At 38.8% G+C, this 16479-nt stretch overlaps 1 protein-coding gene across 5 annotated transcripts in view; it reads right to left on the minus strand.

Annotated features, from left to right (window-relative positions):
* Window positions 1-16479, minus strand: part of WDFY3 (WD repeat and FYVE domain containing 3) — a 173097-nt gene that overhangs the window by 22608 nt on the left and 134010 nt on the right. For all 5 annotated transcript variants that reach the window (XM_065634847.1, XM_065634846.1, XM_065634845.1 and 2 more), the window contains 17 exons: window positions 16312-16411; window positions 14609-14769; window positions 13833-14062; window positions 12868-12977; window positions 11843-12025; window positions 9767-9924; window positions 8237-8314; window positions 7087-7314; window positions 6224-6277; window positions 3673-3841; window positions 3296-3459; window positions 2370-2518; window positions 1993-2113; window positions 1532-1617; window positions 1103-1183; window positions 501-555; window positions 16-135 (listed from right to left, as the gene is read on the minus strand). In XM_065634847.1, coding sequence (XP_065490919.1) covers window positions 16-135; window positions 501-555; window positions 1103-1183; window positions 1532-1617; window positions 1993-2113; window positions 2370-2518; window positions 3296-3459; window positions 3673-3841; window positions 6224-6277; window positions 7087-7314; window positions 8237-8314; window positions 9767-9924; window positions 11843-12025; window positions 12868-12977; window positions 13833-14062; window positions 14609-14769; window positions 16312-16411 — 2247 coding nt within the window. The remainder of the gene's footprint in view (window positions 1-15; window positions 136-500; window positions 556-1102; window positions 1184-1531; window positions 1618-1992; window positions 2114-2369; window positions 2519-3295; window positions 3460-3672; window positions 3842-6223; window positions 6278-7086; window positions 7315-8236; window positions 8315-9766; window positions 9925-11842; window positions 12026-12867; window positions 12978-13832; window positions 14063-14608; window positions 14770-16311; window positions 16412-16479) is intronic.

Genomic DNA, 16479 nt, shown 5'->3' on the forward strand with positions numbered 1-16479 from the left:
AGATATTTGATTTACCTCTGAATCGTAGTCTGCAAGGATCCAGGGAAAGACAGGGTACTGCATGAGATCGTTATAGGATCTGCCCGCCAGAGTGTTCAAGTGCATCAGGTACTGGAAGTTACTGATTTCTCCTCTCTTAAGGGAAGCAGATAACAGCACTGTGAAGTGTTCACTTTACAACAATTGAACGCCTGCGCTGTCAGACTGTCAAGGTGTTTAGCTCTCCCCAAACTTATGAAACTTACTTCAGTACTACAATGCTTACTCTACTTTTACTATAGTCCCTCCCCTTGCATTTTCAACAGTAAAACCATTTCCTATTTGATGATGATATAATGAAATATTAATATTACAAACTAAAACACTGAGATACACTTTTGACAGTAGTATATTCCACCTGTTTGAAACAGAGAACGCAGCTTACGTGCACTGATTAATTATGTATCACTACAAAATGTGGAATTTAATAAAAAAAAAAAGCCCAAAATTTTCATACTTACTTCCCATCTTTGAGTAACAGACTTTTCTCCCACTAAAGTGCTAAGCAAGCCAGACCTAATGGGAAGAAGGAAGTGTGTTTTCTGACTTAGCAGTAATATCTGGGTTACATCTTCACAAGAAAATCCAAAGTTTTAAGATTAACACTTGTAAATTGTAACAATTAGAAAAACAGGGCTTGGTTCCTTTCTGCTTTAGCTGTGCCTTTTTTATTTCTAAACACAGACTGTTGACATCATACAAATTAACCGTGCAATTCAGTGCAAATACAAACGTACTTAACAGGCTGCCGACAAGGAACATATCTTTAACAACTCAGATAAACCTAATGCCTTTGGCATGCCAATTCCTTTCAGAATGTATCTGTATACTGATAATGTTAATCTTGATAACATATGTTAATTAGTAAGAAGATATACCACTAGTGCCAATAATATTAAGTACACTTAAATAACTGGAGCGCATCATCACTAGTTATTTATTTTTGTAATGCCCAATTTTAACCTGAGGTTGAAGTCCTCTCCAGTGAATCCTGACCTTAACGCAAGCATCATTTATTTGCAACTGATGAGCTATAGAGCTTGTGAGGAACCAAACCACCTACCCTTGCTCTACGCTGGTGTTCGGCCTCTGTCCAGACACTGACTCGGAACTGTCAGTTAGAGATGGCACCACAGCCAAAAACCTGCATCAGCAGTTAAAAGGAGAATAACATTAGTATTTCTATCCTCAGTATGTCGTCATCTTAGAAAGAGTGCATTTATTACAAAGTTCATTTTGAGCAGCTCCGTAACACCTTTAATAACATTAAATGATCCTTTTCTCACCGAACACACGCCCCAAGTTTCACACACAGGCATCAGCACTTCCAAGTGATCCTTTTGCGCAGCACCAGGTTTGTTACCGGGTTATCCACTGCCTGACGCCTACCACCCCTGCAATCTGCGTTTGGTTGTTATATGCTGTATGCTCAACAACAGGTATTTGGAAATATTCAGATTAAATGTTTTAAACTTAACTTATTTTACAATACCTTTGATAAACTTTGTTTCTAATCCCTTTTTGGAAAGCTAGAAGATAGTTCCGTCCGTCTCCTGAGAAAACTTCAATTGCAATTGGCTGAAAACGAAGAGGACAGACCCAAGTCAACACTAACATATTTGCTCGTCTCCTCTGAAGGTCAGACATAGAACAGAACAGTTTAGTCAGACTGTGCCACATCTGACACAAAATTATGGTGAAGCAGACTTCGCTTAGTGCAGACAACTGTTTTATTTTTGCAACACTAGAATTCACTAATTCACCCAATAAACAAAACCACTGTAAGCAAAATGTTCAAACACAGGTGCCTGACTTAAGCACTTCAATTTCAACACAATGAATAGCTTCACTTTCCAAATACTGATAAGTTATCTATTTATTTTACTTTTGAAAAATGACTACATTGTTAACAAATTCCGAAGCTGACTCCTCAATCCAAATAGGCTGAGTTACCTGCAAAAGGTATCTCCTTTTATGTACTTCCTTGATATCTTCATACGCAAAAATGCTGCAAGTTCTTTTAAGTTGACTTGGACCTTGCCTTGCTCCCCTGGGTATGATTGGCTCATGCATCCTGCAAATGAGCATAAACAGGCAAGAGAAAATGGATTAAAAAGAAGATAAATTAAAATAATTATTCTCTTAATTCATATGAGAGTCCAGTTACAGAAAGGAGCCCATTTTCACAATATACCATATCACACAGAGGAAACTGCTCCTGAGGTCTTTATGAATCTGACATTATTTTGGAGTTGAACTCTCAAAAACCTCATTAAACAGTTCTTGTTCAGCTGCTAAAGACTGATAAAGTTCTCTGTTAATCTACTCACTTTGGAGGCAGTGTCTCAATATCCCGTATTTCTCTGGTGGCTGTCATAGTAAATCCATCAATGACATAGAAGTGCTCTTTCCCAAAGAGCAGCAGCCCTTCACTGGTGTCAAGGCCCTGAACCCGAGCACAGCGGTACATGTGCTGAATCTGTAACGAAAAGCAGACATTTGGCAAAAGCAGGTCAACAAACTCAGGCTCAGGCCATTGCTTCGTTAGAACAAGCGCCAGACACTCTTTTATCACTTGTAGATACAGCCAAAGTCTGCTATTTTTTCCCCTTAATCAGATATATGCTTAACATCTGCAATTAGCAATTGGAAAGGGAGTTAAATAAAACCTCCTCTGTATAATACAGATTTACATATTTACCAACTTATCCACTCATTTCATGCTTCTTGAGCATATTTTGGAACCTGTAGCCCACTTCAATGTGATCACAAATTTACTGGTATACTTCAGACAAAGTCTGGAATGCTTAAATATGCAGCATGGCAGTTTAACACTGTTCTTGGGGATAAAATACTAGTAATCAAGGTTTTTTATTCTAATGAAGGGAAAAAATAATTATAGACAGTTTCCCAAGTTCAGTGTTTATATTTTCAATATATATTTTCTGTCTGGACTCATTAAGCAGACAGGATAATAATCCAAGCATGGGATAATTTGCGGTTTTCCTTTCAGGACAAGTTCTTTCTAACCTAGCAGGCAGAAGGAAAGAAAAAGAATGTTTCCAGTACAGGGTTTTCAGCTCAGGACCTCTTTGAAGCAGAGCACACATTTGGTTTCACAGAAGAAGCTGATGGAATACTAAGCAAATTCAGCTGTAGATCAGGGAAGGTATTTTGGACATTTATTCAGGCTCGCAACATGTCATGCAGAAATTCTGATACAGTAAGTGCTTAGTGTGTTTGAAGTACACAGTACCTTCTCTCCTTCTTCGAGAAGTCGAAGTAAAGTTGCATTGTCAGTCTTCTCCTCCTCATCAATCGAGCTTCCCTCAGCAATCTGATCCTGCGATTGCTCCTGATTCTCATCATCTCCTCCATCAGGAGCAGAGCGAGATCGTTTCAGGGGAGGCTTCACCAGGCCTGGAAAAGAACAGAGATAGATAAATAAACGCCTGACACACAAAAATTTCACTTTGCAAAACCTACTGAACTTCAAAATTGCTGATCCAATGCTCAGGCAGAAAAATAAGAATCCCACAGGATCTTTAAGTTTACCTTAATGCAAACGCATGAGAAGATACAAAGGCAGATAAATTTAAAGAAAACAGTTCAGGACAGAACAAATGATCTAACCTTTGACTCTTGCAATAGTGTCCTCCCCGTGTTCTGGCTCCTGCTGAGTCGTTTCACCCACTGTATTATCTTCTATAGTGTCCTGGAAGACCGCAGGGTTTCCAGATGCCAGGCGCATGTAGTACTCCTTACTGTCGTAACTTATAGCTCTTCGGTAACGAGCAGGTTTCTTAGAAATAATTGAAGAAATGGCTTGGTCAGTCAACTCCTAGCTCATGTCAGTGAACGTGTTTCAGGAATACTGTGTGCAGCACAGTGCATGCCCAGCAAGTGTTTTGTGCGTGCTCAGGTATACACCAACACAGACGAACACAGAGACTCTGCAGCAGATCTAATCCGTAGGCTAATTTCCTAATTCAGCCACGCAAGTAATAATGGGGTCGCAGAAACGTCCGCAATTAAACCTACAACATGGGAAATAAGGAGCTTGGCCAGTATGTTCTGAACTGTCACAAAAGGCTGGGATACTTGTGCTTAAGACTGACAGATCAGACAGTTGTGTTCTCATTTTTCATTACTCCCTACAACACACGCAGCTTATTCACTAGCCAGCTGACCTCTTTACTAGGCAACAGTTTGAACAAAAAACTGCCTCAAGGAAAGATACAAATATGTGGAAGTTGATATGAACCAAAATCAGCCAGTGACTGGCTTTGAGGCTCAGAAATCATTAATTAATTCAGTTGTTTCTTGTTTAGTAAGGGTTCTGATGGTTTGCAGGCAGGAGACCAGCCCAAGAGGATCCATTGAACCAAAGTAATTTGTACCTTTGGGTAACGACAATGGATTACAATACACTTCATTTTGGTGGTGGTGTTTTGTTTGATTGTTTGTTTTGGTTTTGGGAGGGATTTTTTTATTTTGCATTTGTTTTCCTGAGGGTTTTTTTGGTGTTTTTATTGTTGCTGTTTTGTTTGGTTTTGGTTGGTTGGTTGTTTTTTTTGCTTGTCCATCCTGTCCCCCACCACAGGCAATTCTTATGTTCCTCACTTGATTATGGAGGTAGCATTTGAAATAGAAGTAACAACTAAATGAGGACAATAAATATATTAGAATGATCACAGGGGATACAAGTGAAGACCAAAGAGGTATTAAATAGCCAAGAACCTTTCCAAAATTAAAACATACTGATGTACTTGGATAGAAGAAAACACATCGATTTTATACTCCAGTTGAAAATTTTCTTCTCTGACTACTGTTTAACCCCATCCTCAAACTCTAGAAAGCTCACTTGTCAATGTGTTCAGTTCTCCAGCACAAATAATTTTCTTTGGTTTTGTTTTGTAGCTTTATTCCCCATGGATGTTGAAATTAGATTGGGATAATTACAAAATACTATTATAAATCCAGTTCAATGCTTTAGATTTATGTAGAACTATATAATATCACCTGCCATTTCAGTCAAGATTTTCCCTTGTCCACTTTTGCAGTAATAACTGGAAATTCATAAAACGTGATTTTTTTGTTGTTGTTGTTCATCTCCATGATAGTACAATGGGAAAATAAATGACCCATAAAATCAAATTAGCTTTATTGCACATGGATGCTTGGGACAACTAAGAGATTAAGATCAGCAACATGGAGATTTATTATTTCAGGTCAAATCGGCTGCCCACAAAATCAAAAATTTAAGGCACTGTGATCTAATTTGCTCACTTATGCTCAAATAGGTCTTCATTCCTTATCACCACAAAAATGCCACTCCTATGACACTTAACACCTCTGTGAAAACAATTTATGTACAGCCTACAAAGAAAAACCCAAACTAGCACTGCTACATGAAGAAACAAACAGAGCAACAATTCATGAGCTATTCTGTATAACAGAATGATTTTCATTTATATGTATTAGTTTATTGTCATATGCAATTCAAAAGGAGAGAACACATATGACACACTGTACTTAGTGATGGGCAAGACTGCAAATTTAATTTAGCAGAGAAGCAGCATAACACTGAAATGCTCACAGAGCAGCCACTTCCAAACAAGTCTGTTATTTCCAAGGCAGGATTCCTGTTTTTTAAATAAACATGTACATGTCATTAATAGTAAAAGTGAGTAGAAGAGTCAGGTAAGACAAAATTAACCTGGGCTCTAACAAAAGTAGGCCTGTTCCAGTCCACTATGGCCAAAAAGGAGAAAAACTGCTCAGCGGATCCTCTCTTAGAATGAAACACCTTTCCAGTAAGTGCTTCCAAGTGACCGTGTTGCCCATTACTAAACATGTTACACAGATCATTAGCTTAGATCCCAAAGCCACAACACTTCCCACAGTGAGAACAGTGAGAGCACAGCCCAACACAGCCGGTTAGTGTGCAAAGAAGGTAACATCTACAAAGTTTTATTAGGTGAAGGTTGAAGAGAGCACAGTAACATCTTCTAACGTGATTACTGAAAAAAAAACCTTTAGGCCTGGAAATATTTACTGAAAGAGCAAGTTGAAAGCCAAACGTAGAAGCTGTGTTAAAGTTGCCTAACATGCAGGAGGAAAAAAAAAAAAAAAAAGTTGTATTTATTTTACATTGTTTCAGTCAGTGTATTTGTTTCTTTACCTTTTGAGGAATGGTATCATCAGATGTCTCAGGAAGTCTACTTGAGAAGTCAGACTGGAAACAGGGCATCAATTATATAAGCATCAGAAAAAGAACACTTTTGAGAAGAATGTACGATGGCACGTTCTCCACTTCACGTGAATTAGAATGTCACTACAGCTATTGTGTGTCAGATTGCAAGTAGACAAACATACCTAATGGTTTAAAACTGGTTGTATGCTATTTTTTGTTTGCTTGTTTTAAGTACTCTGACACTCATGCTTGATTTGAGGAAAGAACATCCACGCATGCCTAAAAAGACACAATAAAGATTGCTGCATTTCTTAAAAAACAGCGATCCAAAGTGAACAGGAACTAACCACCAAGCTTTCAAAGGCCACATGCATTTCTGCCACGTAGCCCACATTCATATTCGTGGATGGACGAAAGTACATTTCACAAATGCACCCAAACCAAGGCCTGTAGCCTGTTCATTTTTTTTCCAGATCACTGTTTACCACATCATCTAACATAAGGCCAAGAACTCAGCCTGAAGCCTGCCATTGTTACAGAGCTTCTCAGCCTCAAGGGGCTTGTGAAGATGCCTCTGTTGTTCACTGGCAGGATCACTTAGCTGATGCAAATACACCTCATTTTACGTTGCAATGCTAGTCTTCCAATTCACTTAGTTTGGAGGCCAGTGGTTCAGTCCCTTCCCTGAATATACTATGAAGAACAAGACCTTACCAGCCATTTAGGACAAACAGACAGAATACCAGATAATACCAACACAATAAAGCACATTTCTTAAGAGAAGCGCATAAAGTAGTATGGATTTTACAACAGTGCATAAAATTACTCATTGCAAAATTTTGTATGCTTACCAGTAAGTTTGTTTCTTGCTCAGCTTCAGGCATGTAGGGGTACTGAATATAAAACATGTCATTTCGCACCATCTTCTTCCTCATTCTGCAGGGACCCTCGGTCATCTCCAGCATCCACTTGTCAAGATGGGAGCCAATGGGGGGACCCCACAAACCTCGCTCTCGTAGTAACTCGTATTCGATTTGAGACCACTCTTCTGTCACGTATTTTAATGCATTCTGCTGACGCTGAATACAAAGACATTTGTACATTTGTCAAAAGTGATGTTGTTAAGCCTGCATCTGATATGAGCAGAGACGTTTTCACTACATTACAGAAAAATGCATAATAATTCAAAATTCTAGTAGCATTTTCTATTATCTCTTAATGATATTTCCAGTGGCAGTTACCATAAAAGCAGGGCTCATATTGTAATCTTCTCAACAGAAAAAAAAAAAAGTAAAAGCTCTGGTTTTGTTTTTTATCTTTAACTGAATGTATTGGTAAATGGCAAATATGAAAGAAATGTAACATTAATCCACAGATTTTGAAAAAGGATTTTAGGTATGAAAACAAAAATTGTTTTGGAGGCCTTCCCTGTCTGTATTTACACTGAAGAGAGGGGTTAATTAAGTTAAATGAAAAGTTAATCTAGTTTGAACCAAAGCACTGTGGGGCTGCTTCGAAGAAACGGCAGCGTACAGTTTTATTTTGGTAGAGCAGCCTCTTTCTACTGCTGCATGATTTGGGAAAGGCACTACAAAATTTGTGTTACTACAAAAGTAGTGTTTATACACAATACTTCTACATATCTTTTAACTTTTTCTACAATGTTTTAGACAGGCAGCATATCTAACATACTTCCAATCTCTCTCTTCCCACCTCCTGTGCCTACTTCTAAGGAAAGGCTACTTAAGCTCCTTGGGAAAAAAAAAGTTTTAACTTATGCAATATTGCTACAAGAGTTTTCATCTACAACCAAATCAGAATTAGTTTCCTCATTTGTCTATTTGCATTAAAAAACCCCTTAAAATAATAACTTTATCTAAATATACAAGAATTTTACTGATGACATCATAATATTTTACAAGCCCTGTACTGAGAAATGGGATCAGTGTAACCTAACAGGTCAAAATACCAGTGTCAGGTAATTAATCCTCTGAACCATACCTCCTGATATTCCTTATACTGCATATCAACCAGGTCCCGAACCACTGCAATGTGAGTGAACATCCATTGGGAAATTTCCTAATAGGTAAAAGGACAGACAGAATGACACTTTATAAAAGCAGGTTTTGATTGAATGAAAAGCCTATGAACACATCAACCTTGCTAACTTGCTCAAAAGGGATAGTTTATTAAAAAAAATTACTTAGATGATGAATTTCAAACTACTGTGTGCAACAGTATTTAAGGTTTTGTGTTTTTATTATTATTTTATTATTACTTTTTAAAGGCAGTAAATTCATGTATGGGGACACCCTTCAAAAGAAACTGGCAAACATTGGGAAAATATTCCAAGCACATGACAAAGTTCAGAACAATCCCAAACAGCTAAAGATTGGCACTAACTGACAAACACTACTACTTTTCCCTATTTCTTTTTGAGTAACATTTCGTGGGTGCTGTCTAGTTTGTTGGAAATCCTGAAGCACTCCTCACTCTGTGCCTCAATACATCTGTTTTCACTTCGTGCTCCCTCTACTGATAACAGAAAGAAATGGTTCCTGTCAGCTCAATTTATGAGTTTCTTCCTTTTTATTAATATTTTAATGTGTATGCCTGGCCACCAGCAAAATAACCAAGAACATCAGGAATTCCTTTTTTTAGTCAAAGCCACTGAATAATTTTCAGATCAGTCAGAGAACTGGAAACATTTTTTTTTTTCACAGGCCACAATTAACTCCTGATTAAGTCACCAGGAGTTATAAATTACCTTGTGGCAGGAATCCACCTGCCCCCTTCAACCTAACATCTCCCCACTGTTTCAAGTGCTAATTACAATAAGAACTCAATCCTCCAAAACTTTCAAACCCTTCTTTCCTTTGTTTTCAATGCCTCAAGTATTTCATACGAACTGCCTGCAAGGCACCACCAGGTACTGTCCTACTGAGGAGACACAGCTCTACCACTGCTGTGCTACGCTGGTCTCTTTTTTAATTTTTATTTTATTATCAAGCAAGCAGGCTTCTAAAGTGAATGTCCAGTTCTACCAGTACATATTGTTTTGCTGAACTCTTCTCTGTAGTACAATAAAAATAGAGCAAAGCAGCATTTGTTTAGTCATGATATGTAAAATGTTCATTTAAGGATTTTCCTGATTCATATAATCTTGGGTGTAGGATGGAAAAAAGGACAAGCGTCTATTTCACAGCTTCCATTTCAGGGCGGTATTGCAATCTGAATTTAAGATCCAGACTAGCAAAGCCATAAAGTATATATGTAAGCAAAAACAACTGAGCAGTCTCACCAACAACAAAGAGCTTAACTCTTGGCTTAATCTTGCAGATATGCAGATGCTCCTACTAGATTAGGACACGCAGGAGCAAGATGCCCAGTGTGGATATTCAAAAAGGGGAAAACCAAACACCAGATACCACTGTACACCCAGTAGGATTCCTCACATTGGGATATTTACTGCAAACCCTGCAAATATATTGCTGGATTTTAGATTTCATGTTAGTAACTGATAAAAATTACCTGCGTAGAGAGGTTGTGTTTGTTGAGCCCACTCTCCTTGCGGTTTCTCCTGGAACCAGTCAGTTTAGAGAGGCCAAAGCCACTGCTAACTCGTGAAAGTTTTGACTGTGTGGCTGGAACCAACGCCTCCCCTCTACTGATGCATTTCTTCTCATGAGCTGAAAATCAAAGATAAATTGTTAGGGGTGTTTTTTAGGGTTTCCCTTCCCCCCCCCCCCTTTTTTTTTTTTTTTCAGTAGAATAACCTTTTCTGCTGCTTCAAAAAGGTGGGTGTTTGGGGGCTGGGTTCGTGTATGTGGGGTTTTTTTGTTTGGTTGGTTTTGGGTTGGTTTGTTTCTTTTAAGAGTGGCCAACAGCATTCACGTTTACGTCAAACATTAATGACTTCTGTGAAGAAAGATTCCGGATGAAATCTGGGAATTGCTTGCATTTTGAAAATTTGTTACTCCTTCTGTCGATTATTAGGGCCCATGAGCGATGAATTCTGTCCTCATCTGAAGAGGTGAAAACCAGCTACGTATAACAAAATCATCACCTAGCCTCCCCTCCACTCCCACCAATTTTAATTTTGCTGAATTGCATCTCTTAAAGAACAAGTGGGCATTCCAAAGAAGGAAGACAGAGTCTGGAGAAATAGTTTTTTTTCTGAAAACAGTTACAAAGATAAATTTTATAAAACTTTTGTCATAAACAGTAGATAGTACACTGCCCCGCCATCCCCAAACAAACCAAACCAAACAAAATCAAAACAAACAACACCCAAAAACCCCACAAACAGCTGAGCTGCAACCTCTGTACCCAAAAATGACCTAAAACACAATGCCACTAAACAATCCGGCAGCACAAGTATGCTGTTTTGAGCAGAGAAGCCAGGTGGGCCTACTGCACCTTTTTGTGCACATGCAGCCATTCCAGCTGATAGTCAAATCCGCAAGACTGCTGTGCTTGATTTAAGACTGAAGTAAAAAAAAAAAAAAAAAAAAAGAAAAGTCACAGCTCAGTTCAACTCTCTCAACAGTTTGTTGTTCTCCCAATATTCAGCTAATGAATCGTACTATCAGTTACCTTTGAATCAGAAAGTACATGCTCACATTCCTCACTGTTTCTTTAATTCATTTGTTCTCTAAGGTTCCTTTTTCTTCTTTTAAAAGCACTACTACTTTTTAATAGCAATAATTTCTCCAAAGATCCTTCACTCTAGTAAAAACATTTCTGCAAATACACCAGCTATCAGTGACATACTGGAAACTCAACCAAACATCAACGAGGGAGAAAGCAGATCTAGAAATACAGAAACCACAAAAACAAGTATTCCAAGTTTCCAAAAATGCTTTCTGTACATCCAGGTTAATCTCAATTATTTCAGAGCCATGTAATTGTCAAAGGAGTCACTTCCCTGGAGTTTTATTTTCTATTGTCTAAACTGTCACTAATTCAGTCCAGCAACAGTTGGCCTTCTTTATTACATGGGCACACAGCTAACTCGTGCTTAACTTGCTGTCCACTGGGATTCCCAGGTCCTTTTCCTGCAAAGCTGCTTCCTATGCTGAGCAGGAAATTTTCCAGCAACGAAGGAGAAGTCAGGGAGTCACTGCTGCTAGAGAAAGGCTGCTCAGTCACACATTTGCGAACAGATCACCAGAACGAGTGTTTGCACGCTGCACCCAGACACGTTCAGGAGGGGTCCCCCCCTCTCTGCCTGGCACATCTGATCCTGAGAAAGGTAACACAGGTTGTCCTGAGCCAAGTGTTCATGGGAAGATGCTAAATGACTCCATCACCACAATCCACAATATGCTACTTGGTGCATGCTCATGTACACAGAACACTGCTGAGATCACCGACAACACTGAATAAACGCCCCATGTGCAGCACAGTGTACATATATCCTACACACGGCACAGTGTATGTATATCCTATACATGGCACAGTTTCTGAATGAGATACGTTCAGTGCTGCCAGCTTAGAGCATTTACTGCCACACAAAAGCTCAGCCTGTATTGAAATATCCAGTGCGTATGGTTCACTTCAGGAAAATCTACCATTCAGGACAGATAAATCCTCAGTTACACTTACCCAAATGATTCTGCCAACACTTTAAACTTGCTTCCTCAATAAAAGGTCTCGCGACAGTTATATCCACTTGACCACGATCGTTGACAGGCAGTGTCACTTTGAAAGCTTCTTCCAAAACCTGTTTTTTACTATGGATCAGCTCTGTCCACACTCTGTTTATGGCCTTTAAAAGAAGCTGGCGACCTGCATAAGTACAAGATCACAAACAGCAATGTCTCTATGGTGCTTATAGAATCGGTATTTTTAGAGTAGTGAGCTGAAGAATTTCTGCCATTATACTCTAGGTTCTTGCCCTCTTGCATGACTTGTGAAATGTCTTTGACCAGACTGCCTCTTTTTGCCATTTATATGCTATCAGAAAGTATAAACCAGTTAATTTTGGCATGTTTTTCTCTGAATCTGAAACACTGGCTCTGATTAGTTGCAATCCTTCTCCCACATCCATCTATTAACAAAATAAGATTCAAAAAACTCTTACAGAAATATGTCTATACACACACATATACTTCCATACATTACGCTTTAATATTTTACACAAGTACACACCCACAGAAATACTGAATATATTTATATGTAAGAAAAAAAAAAAAAGTCACTGAATCCCTTCTTCCACAGCTAGTTAATAAATTTCCTTTGAGTGAAAGATCCTGAGGATGCCACTGAACAATAATTTTACAGCTTATACCAATTATTTCATATCTATGCTCATGTAAGATCCAGCTGATAAAAAAGCATGGTGCACACTTGAAACCACCCATTTCTATTGCATTCAACTCGATGCATATAAAGCAGTATTTCTAATTCTGCTGCATGTCCAGAAAACAATGAAGAGCTCTTTCTATTTTAATAAAACAGTAACTTATCCTGGATATGCCTATCTTGGAATTTTTAAGTGGTTTTTTGTCTATTTTTTGTATATTTTAATATACACGCACAGCCCTAAGAGTAGCTGGGATAAAAGATTAGTGACGACAATATAGCAGTGGCATTAGCAGACATCTGTGACTTTGTCACTCTCAGATTACCTTCACTGACATCTTGATTGTAGACTCCATCTGGTTCTATATCAGAGGGGATCATTATGTGCCAAGTTGTCATCCTGGCTTCTGCTTCCAGTCCAAACCCATCAACGTTACTACAAATACACAACGAATTAAGAAAAACCAGAAAAAAATACAAGCTAAAGTGTTTGATTCCCTGTGACAGTATCGCAAAGATTAATATGTGCCACTACAGCAACGTATCTTCACTTCTGTCCACTTGAGTTCCGGTAAACCTGCAGTCACAATTTAAACTAAAGGTTTATGAAAAATGACACGTCATGGACACTGATGTCACTGGAGGAAGATGGTGGTATTTGCAGAAACACAAAATGGCTCAGGCCATAAACAGAGAACATGAGGGATTCTGCTGCTGCTGCTTCCTAAGTGTCTTTGAATGAAACAAATTGTACGTATTTTTGGAAAGAAAAAATGAAAATGCCAGGCAGGCATTTGTAGCAATGCAGAAAAGTTGGTGTCTACAGCATTTGTGACCGGCATCTGATTAAATACTTGACTGAACTTACTCAATGCTGTACATCCAAGTCCTAAGCTACAGAATTTATACGAAATTACTCAATAGACAATAAATCTAGTGACAGGTCCCTTTGATTATTAATTACTTAACACTAGTGCTTCTTTCTACCTTGAAAACATCTCAAATTATCAAAGCACAATAACAAAATGGTTAGATGAGCACCCATGTCAGTATTTTAAAATACCTCTGCAAAAAGAGGTACGAAAATGTTCTCTATATCTGGGCTCTTCAAACCTAGTTTTGTTTCAAAACAAATCACTTCGGCTTGCTTGCATTTCACTGGATGGAAAGTTATAAACAGTTATCCAGAATTTGTCTACTTATTCGCAAGGCGTCATTGCTGAGAGACAACAGGTGATTTTAATACTTCACAGACCTGGTTCTGGAATGAACTTCCATCTGAGATATTTACCTTCCCACGTGCAGGTTAATCAAGCAGTGAGCTAGGCAGCTGATGAACTCCTGATCATGATTTCCAGGTCCCAAAATCAAGTTTCTGTTCACAGTAAGGACCCTCAGAGAATCAAGGAGAGCCACTTGCTGAGGAACTGTTTTGTGTGCCCTTGAGAACTGATACAAGATGGTCCTGTTCAGGCAGTGGTAAATAGCATCCAGCGATAGTCCCTGAGATCTTCTTTTTGACTAGTGTGAAGGAAAAAAAATGATCAGATAGTAGCAGAAAAATCAATTTACTGGCAGATAATCTTCCCCTGAATTGACCCATGTTCATTTTTCAAAGTTGGTAGTTTACTAAAAGCATCAATTCCAAGAATTTCGAGGACTAAAATGACTTAAATACATGATGATACACTTATAATTTTAACATCTATAAAGACATTGCTGATTATTAACAACAAAAGTCTTTTAATAATCTCCAATAAAAATGCATGAGGAAGCTTCCCAAAAATGTTGATGTATATTGAGGAAGCTTCCAAAAAAATAATGTGAGGTAACTTTCATTGTTTATTTGGGGGGATTTCTGAAAAATAACGGTATCTGAAAGCAGTTTTTACTGCTGACCAGATGTGCTAGGGAAGCTCAGTAAAAAGAGAGAAAGCCTGGGGAAGAAAAGCGTCCTTCTATGCTGACCTGACATGCAGGTGGCTTAGTGACTGACATCACTCCATGGATTTTAATGTAACCTGCAAAAATGTTCTGGCAAACAGGCTAATAGAATAACACTGCTACCTGTGCAATGAGCTGGATTATGAAGTCCACCAGAAGTTTGGATTCTTTGTTGAACATGCCCTGCCAAAGCTTATCAACCACACGCTGTGTAAAATAAAACACGTTGTTCACCAGCACTTGGTAGCTTCCTCCACTCGTTATAGGCAAAGATGCATCTTCACCTAAATAACAGCAAACCAAAGTTTTCTTCACTTACCAAAAAAAGATCTGCATAAACACATTCACATTAGTCTGTGCTTTCTAAACTCTTGTAAAAGAGAAAGACTCAGTCAAACAAACAGCCAAAGCCTTGTGGCTTCCCTATGATGAACTTTGATAATTTGAACATTTGAAATTGGCAGTGACAAAGGCCACAAAAGGTGGGACCGGCAGGCTAAGAGGCCAGAGGAAATGGTACTTCTGTAATCCTGAGGCATCATATTTATGTACGGTCCTTCCTTTCAACTGGAGTTGCATGAGTAGAGCCATTTGTAGCTTTTTAAAATTAGAGTTTTGCTTTTTCAAACACCTTGAGATGACAAGTGATAGCCACCAGCATCACTACTTCTCTCTGTTTTGCTCAGTAAAACTGAGAGTCAATGGGCATCAGCTGCACATCTCTGTGTGTACATCTGTCAGTCCAGCTGTACTAACAGAAGCCTGAAAAGTGCAAGTGCTTCCATAACAAAACAAAACAAAAAAAACCCCACCACAACAACAAACCCAAAAAACCTCAGTGATGTTGATTTTGCTGGAAGTTCACCTATATGTATTGACTTGCTGCCCCGTCTGTACATGAAGCAACTGATAGCACCGTACCTGGAGGAAGCTGAACAAAACCTTGAAGAAAAGAATGCCCAGGGAAAGCAAAGTTCTCCTCCTGGGCTGCACAGAAGTAAGGGCAGGCGGCTCTTCTGAGAACCTGACCCAAAGTTTCATATAACATGATTCTGGATCCATTTTATGAATGCACTGCACCCAGAGAAAGACAAATCATTGCTGTGGCAAGAAGTGGGGAGACTTCTAAGAACATCTGAACAGAAACAGATGGTGCCCTGTGACATCTGGGATGGGGACAGAGCAGACCGAGAGCTCCTGGGAAGTCCAGCAGGCCATCGTGAAATCCAGCTGAGCACCTGAGCAGTGATACTCCTACAGGTCATCTCATGATCATCTAAACTCATGCTTTGGTGGGACAGCCCACCCCACTGACATCCAGGTTGCAAGCTTCTCATTCTTTTCCTGTCCATTTATCAACGGGATCAACGGAGTGCTAATCCCAGAGGCTTTTTCTGGGGTGCTGCATTCATAATAAAACTGCAGCAGGAGGAAATGGAAACAAAACTAACTTTTAAAAACCAAGTGCCCACCCACAATAAATTGACAAAAGCTCCAGATCATCTACCTATGCAATAACAGCAAAAGATGATGCAAGATCCAGTTTCAGTTCCTTCTGATGTGATTGCAATTTGTCTGGTCTACATAGCCAAAAGATTCATCCCATATGCTTTTATTTAATAACCTATTTTATAGCTTTGGCACAATTGAGATAGTGAGGGAAAGCGTGAGAACAGCAACACCATCTACACATCAAAGGAAATGGCAGGAAAAAAAGACAAAGACCATCAAATTGTAGCAAAAGATGACACTAATAAAGAAAAAGTTAAATAATCAAAATCTTTTGCTCAAATCAACAGATTGATAATTAAACTTTGCTATATTACCCAATAAAACATCAGCTGCAAGTAAGTGGTCCATCACTCCATCCAAAACGTACGTCTGAAACTCCTTCTGCTGTGTTCGTGTCGATCTTTCAGGAGAAGCCTGATAAAAGAAATACAATGTTAAGATAATGACTATCTCTGAGTTAGCAAAAAGGGGGTAGGAGGATG

This window comes from Caloenas nicobarica, chromosome 4 (assembly GCF_036013445.1).
Source record: "Caloenas nicobarica isolate bCalNic1 chromosome 4, bCalNic1.hap1, whole genome shotgun sequence".
In the NCBI taxonomy this organism is placed as follows: Eukaryota; Metazoa; Chordata; class Aves; order Columbiformes; family Columbidae; genus Caloenas; species Caloenas nicobarica.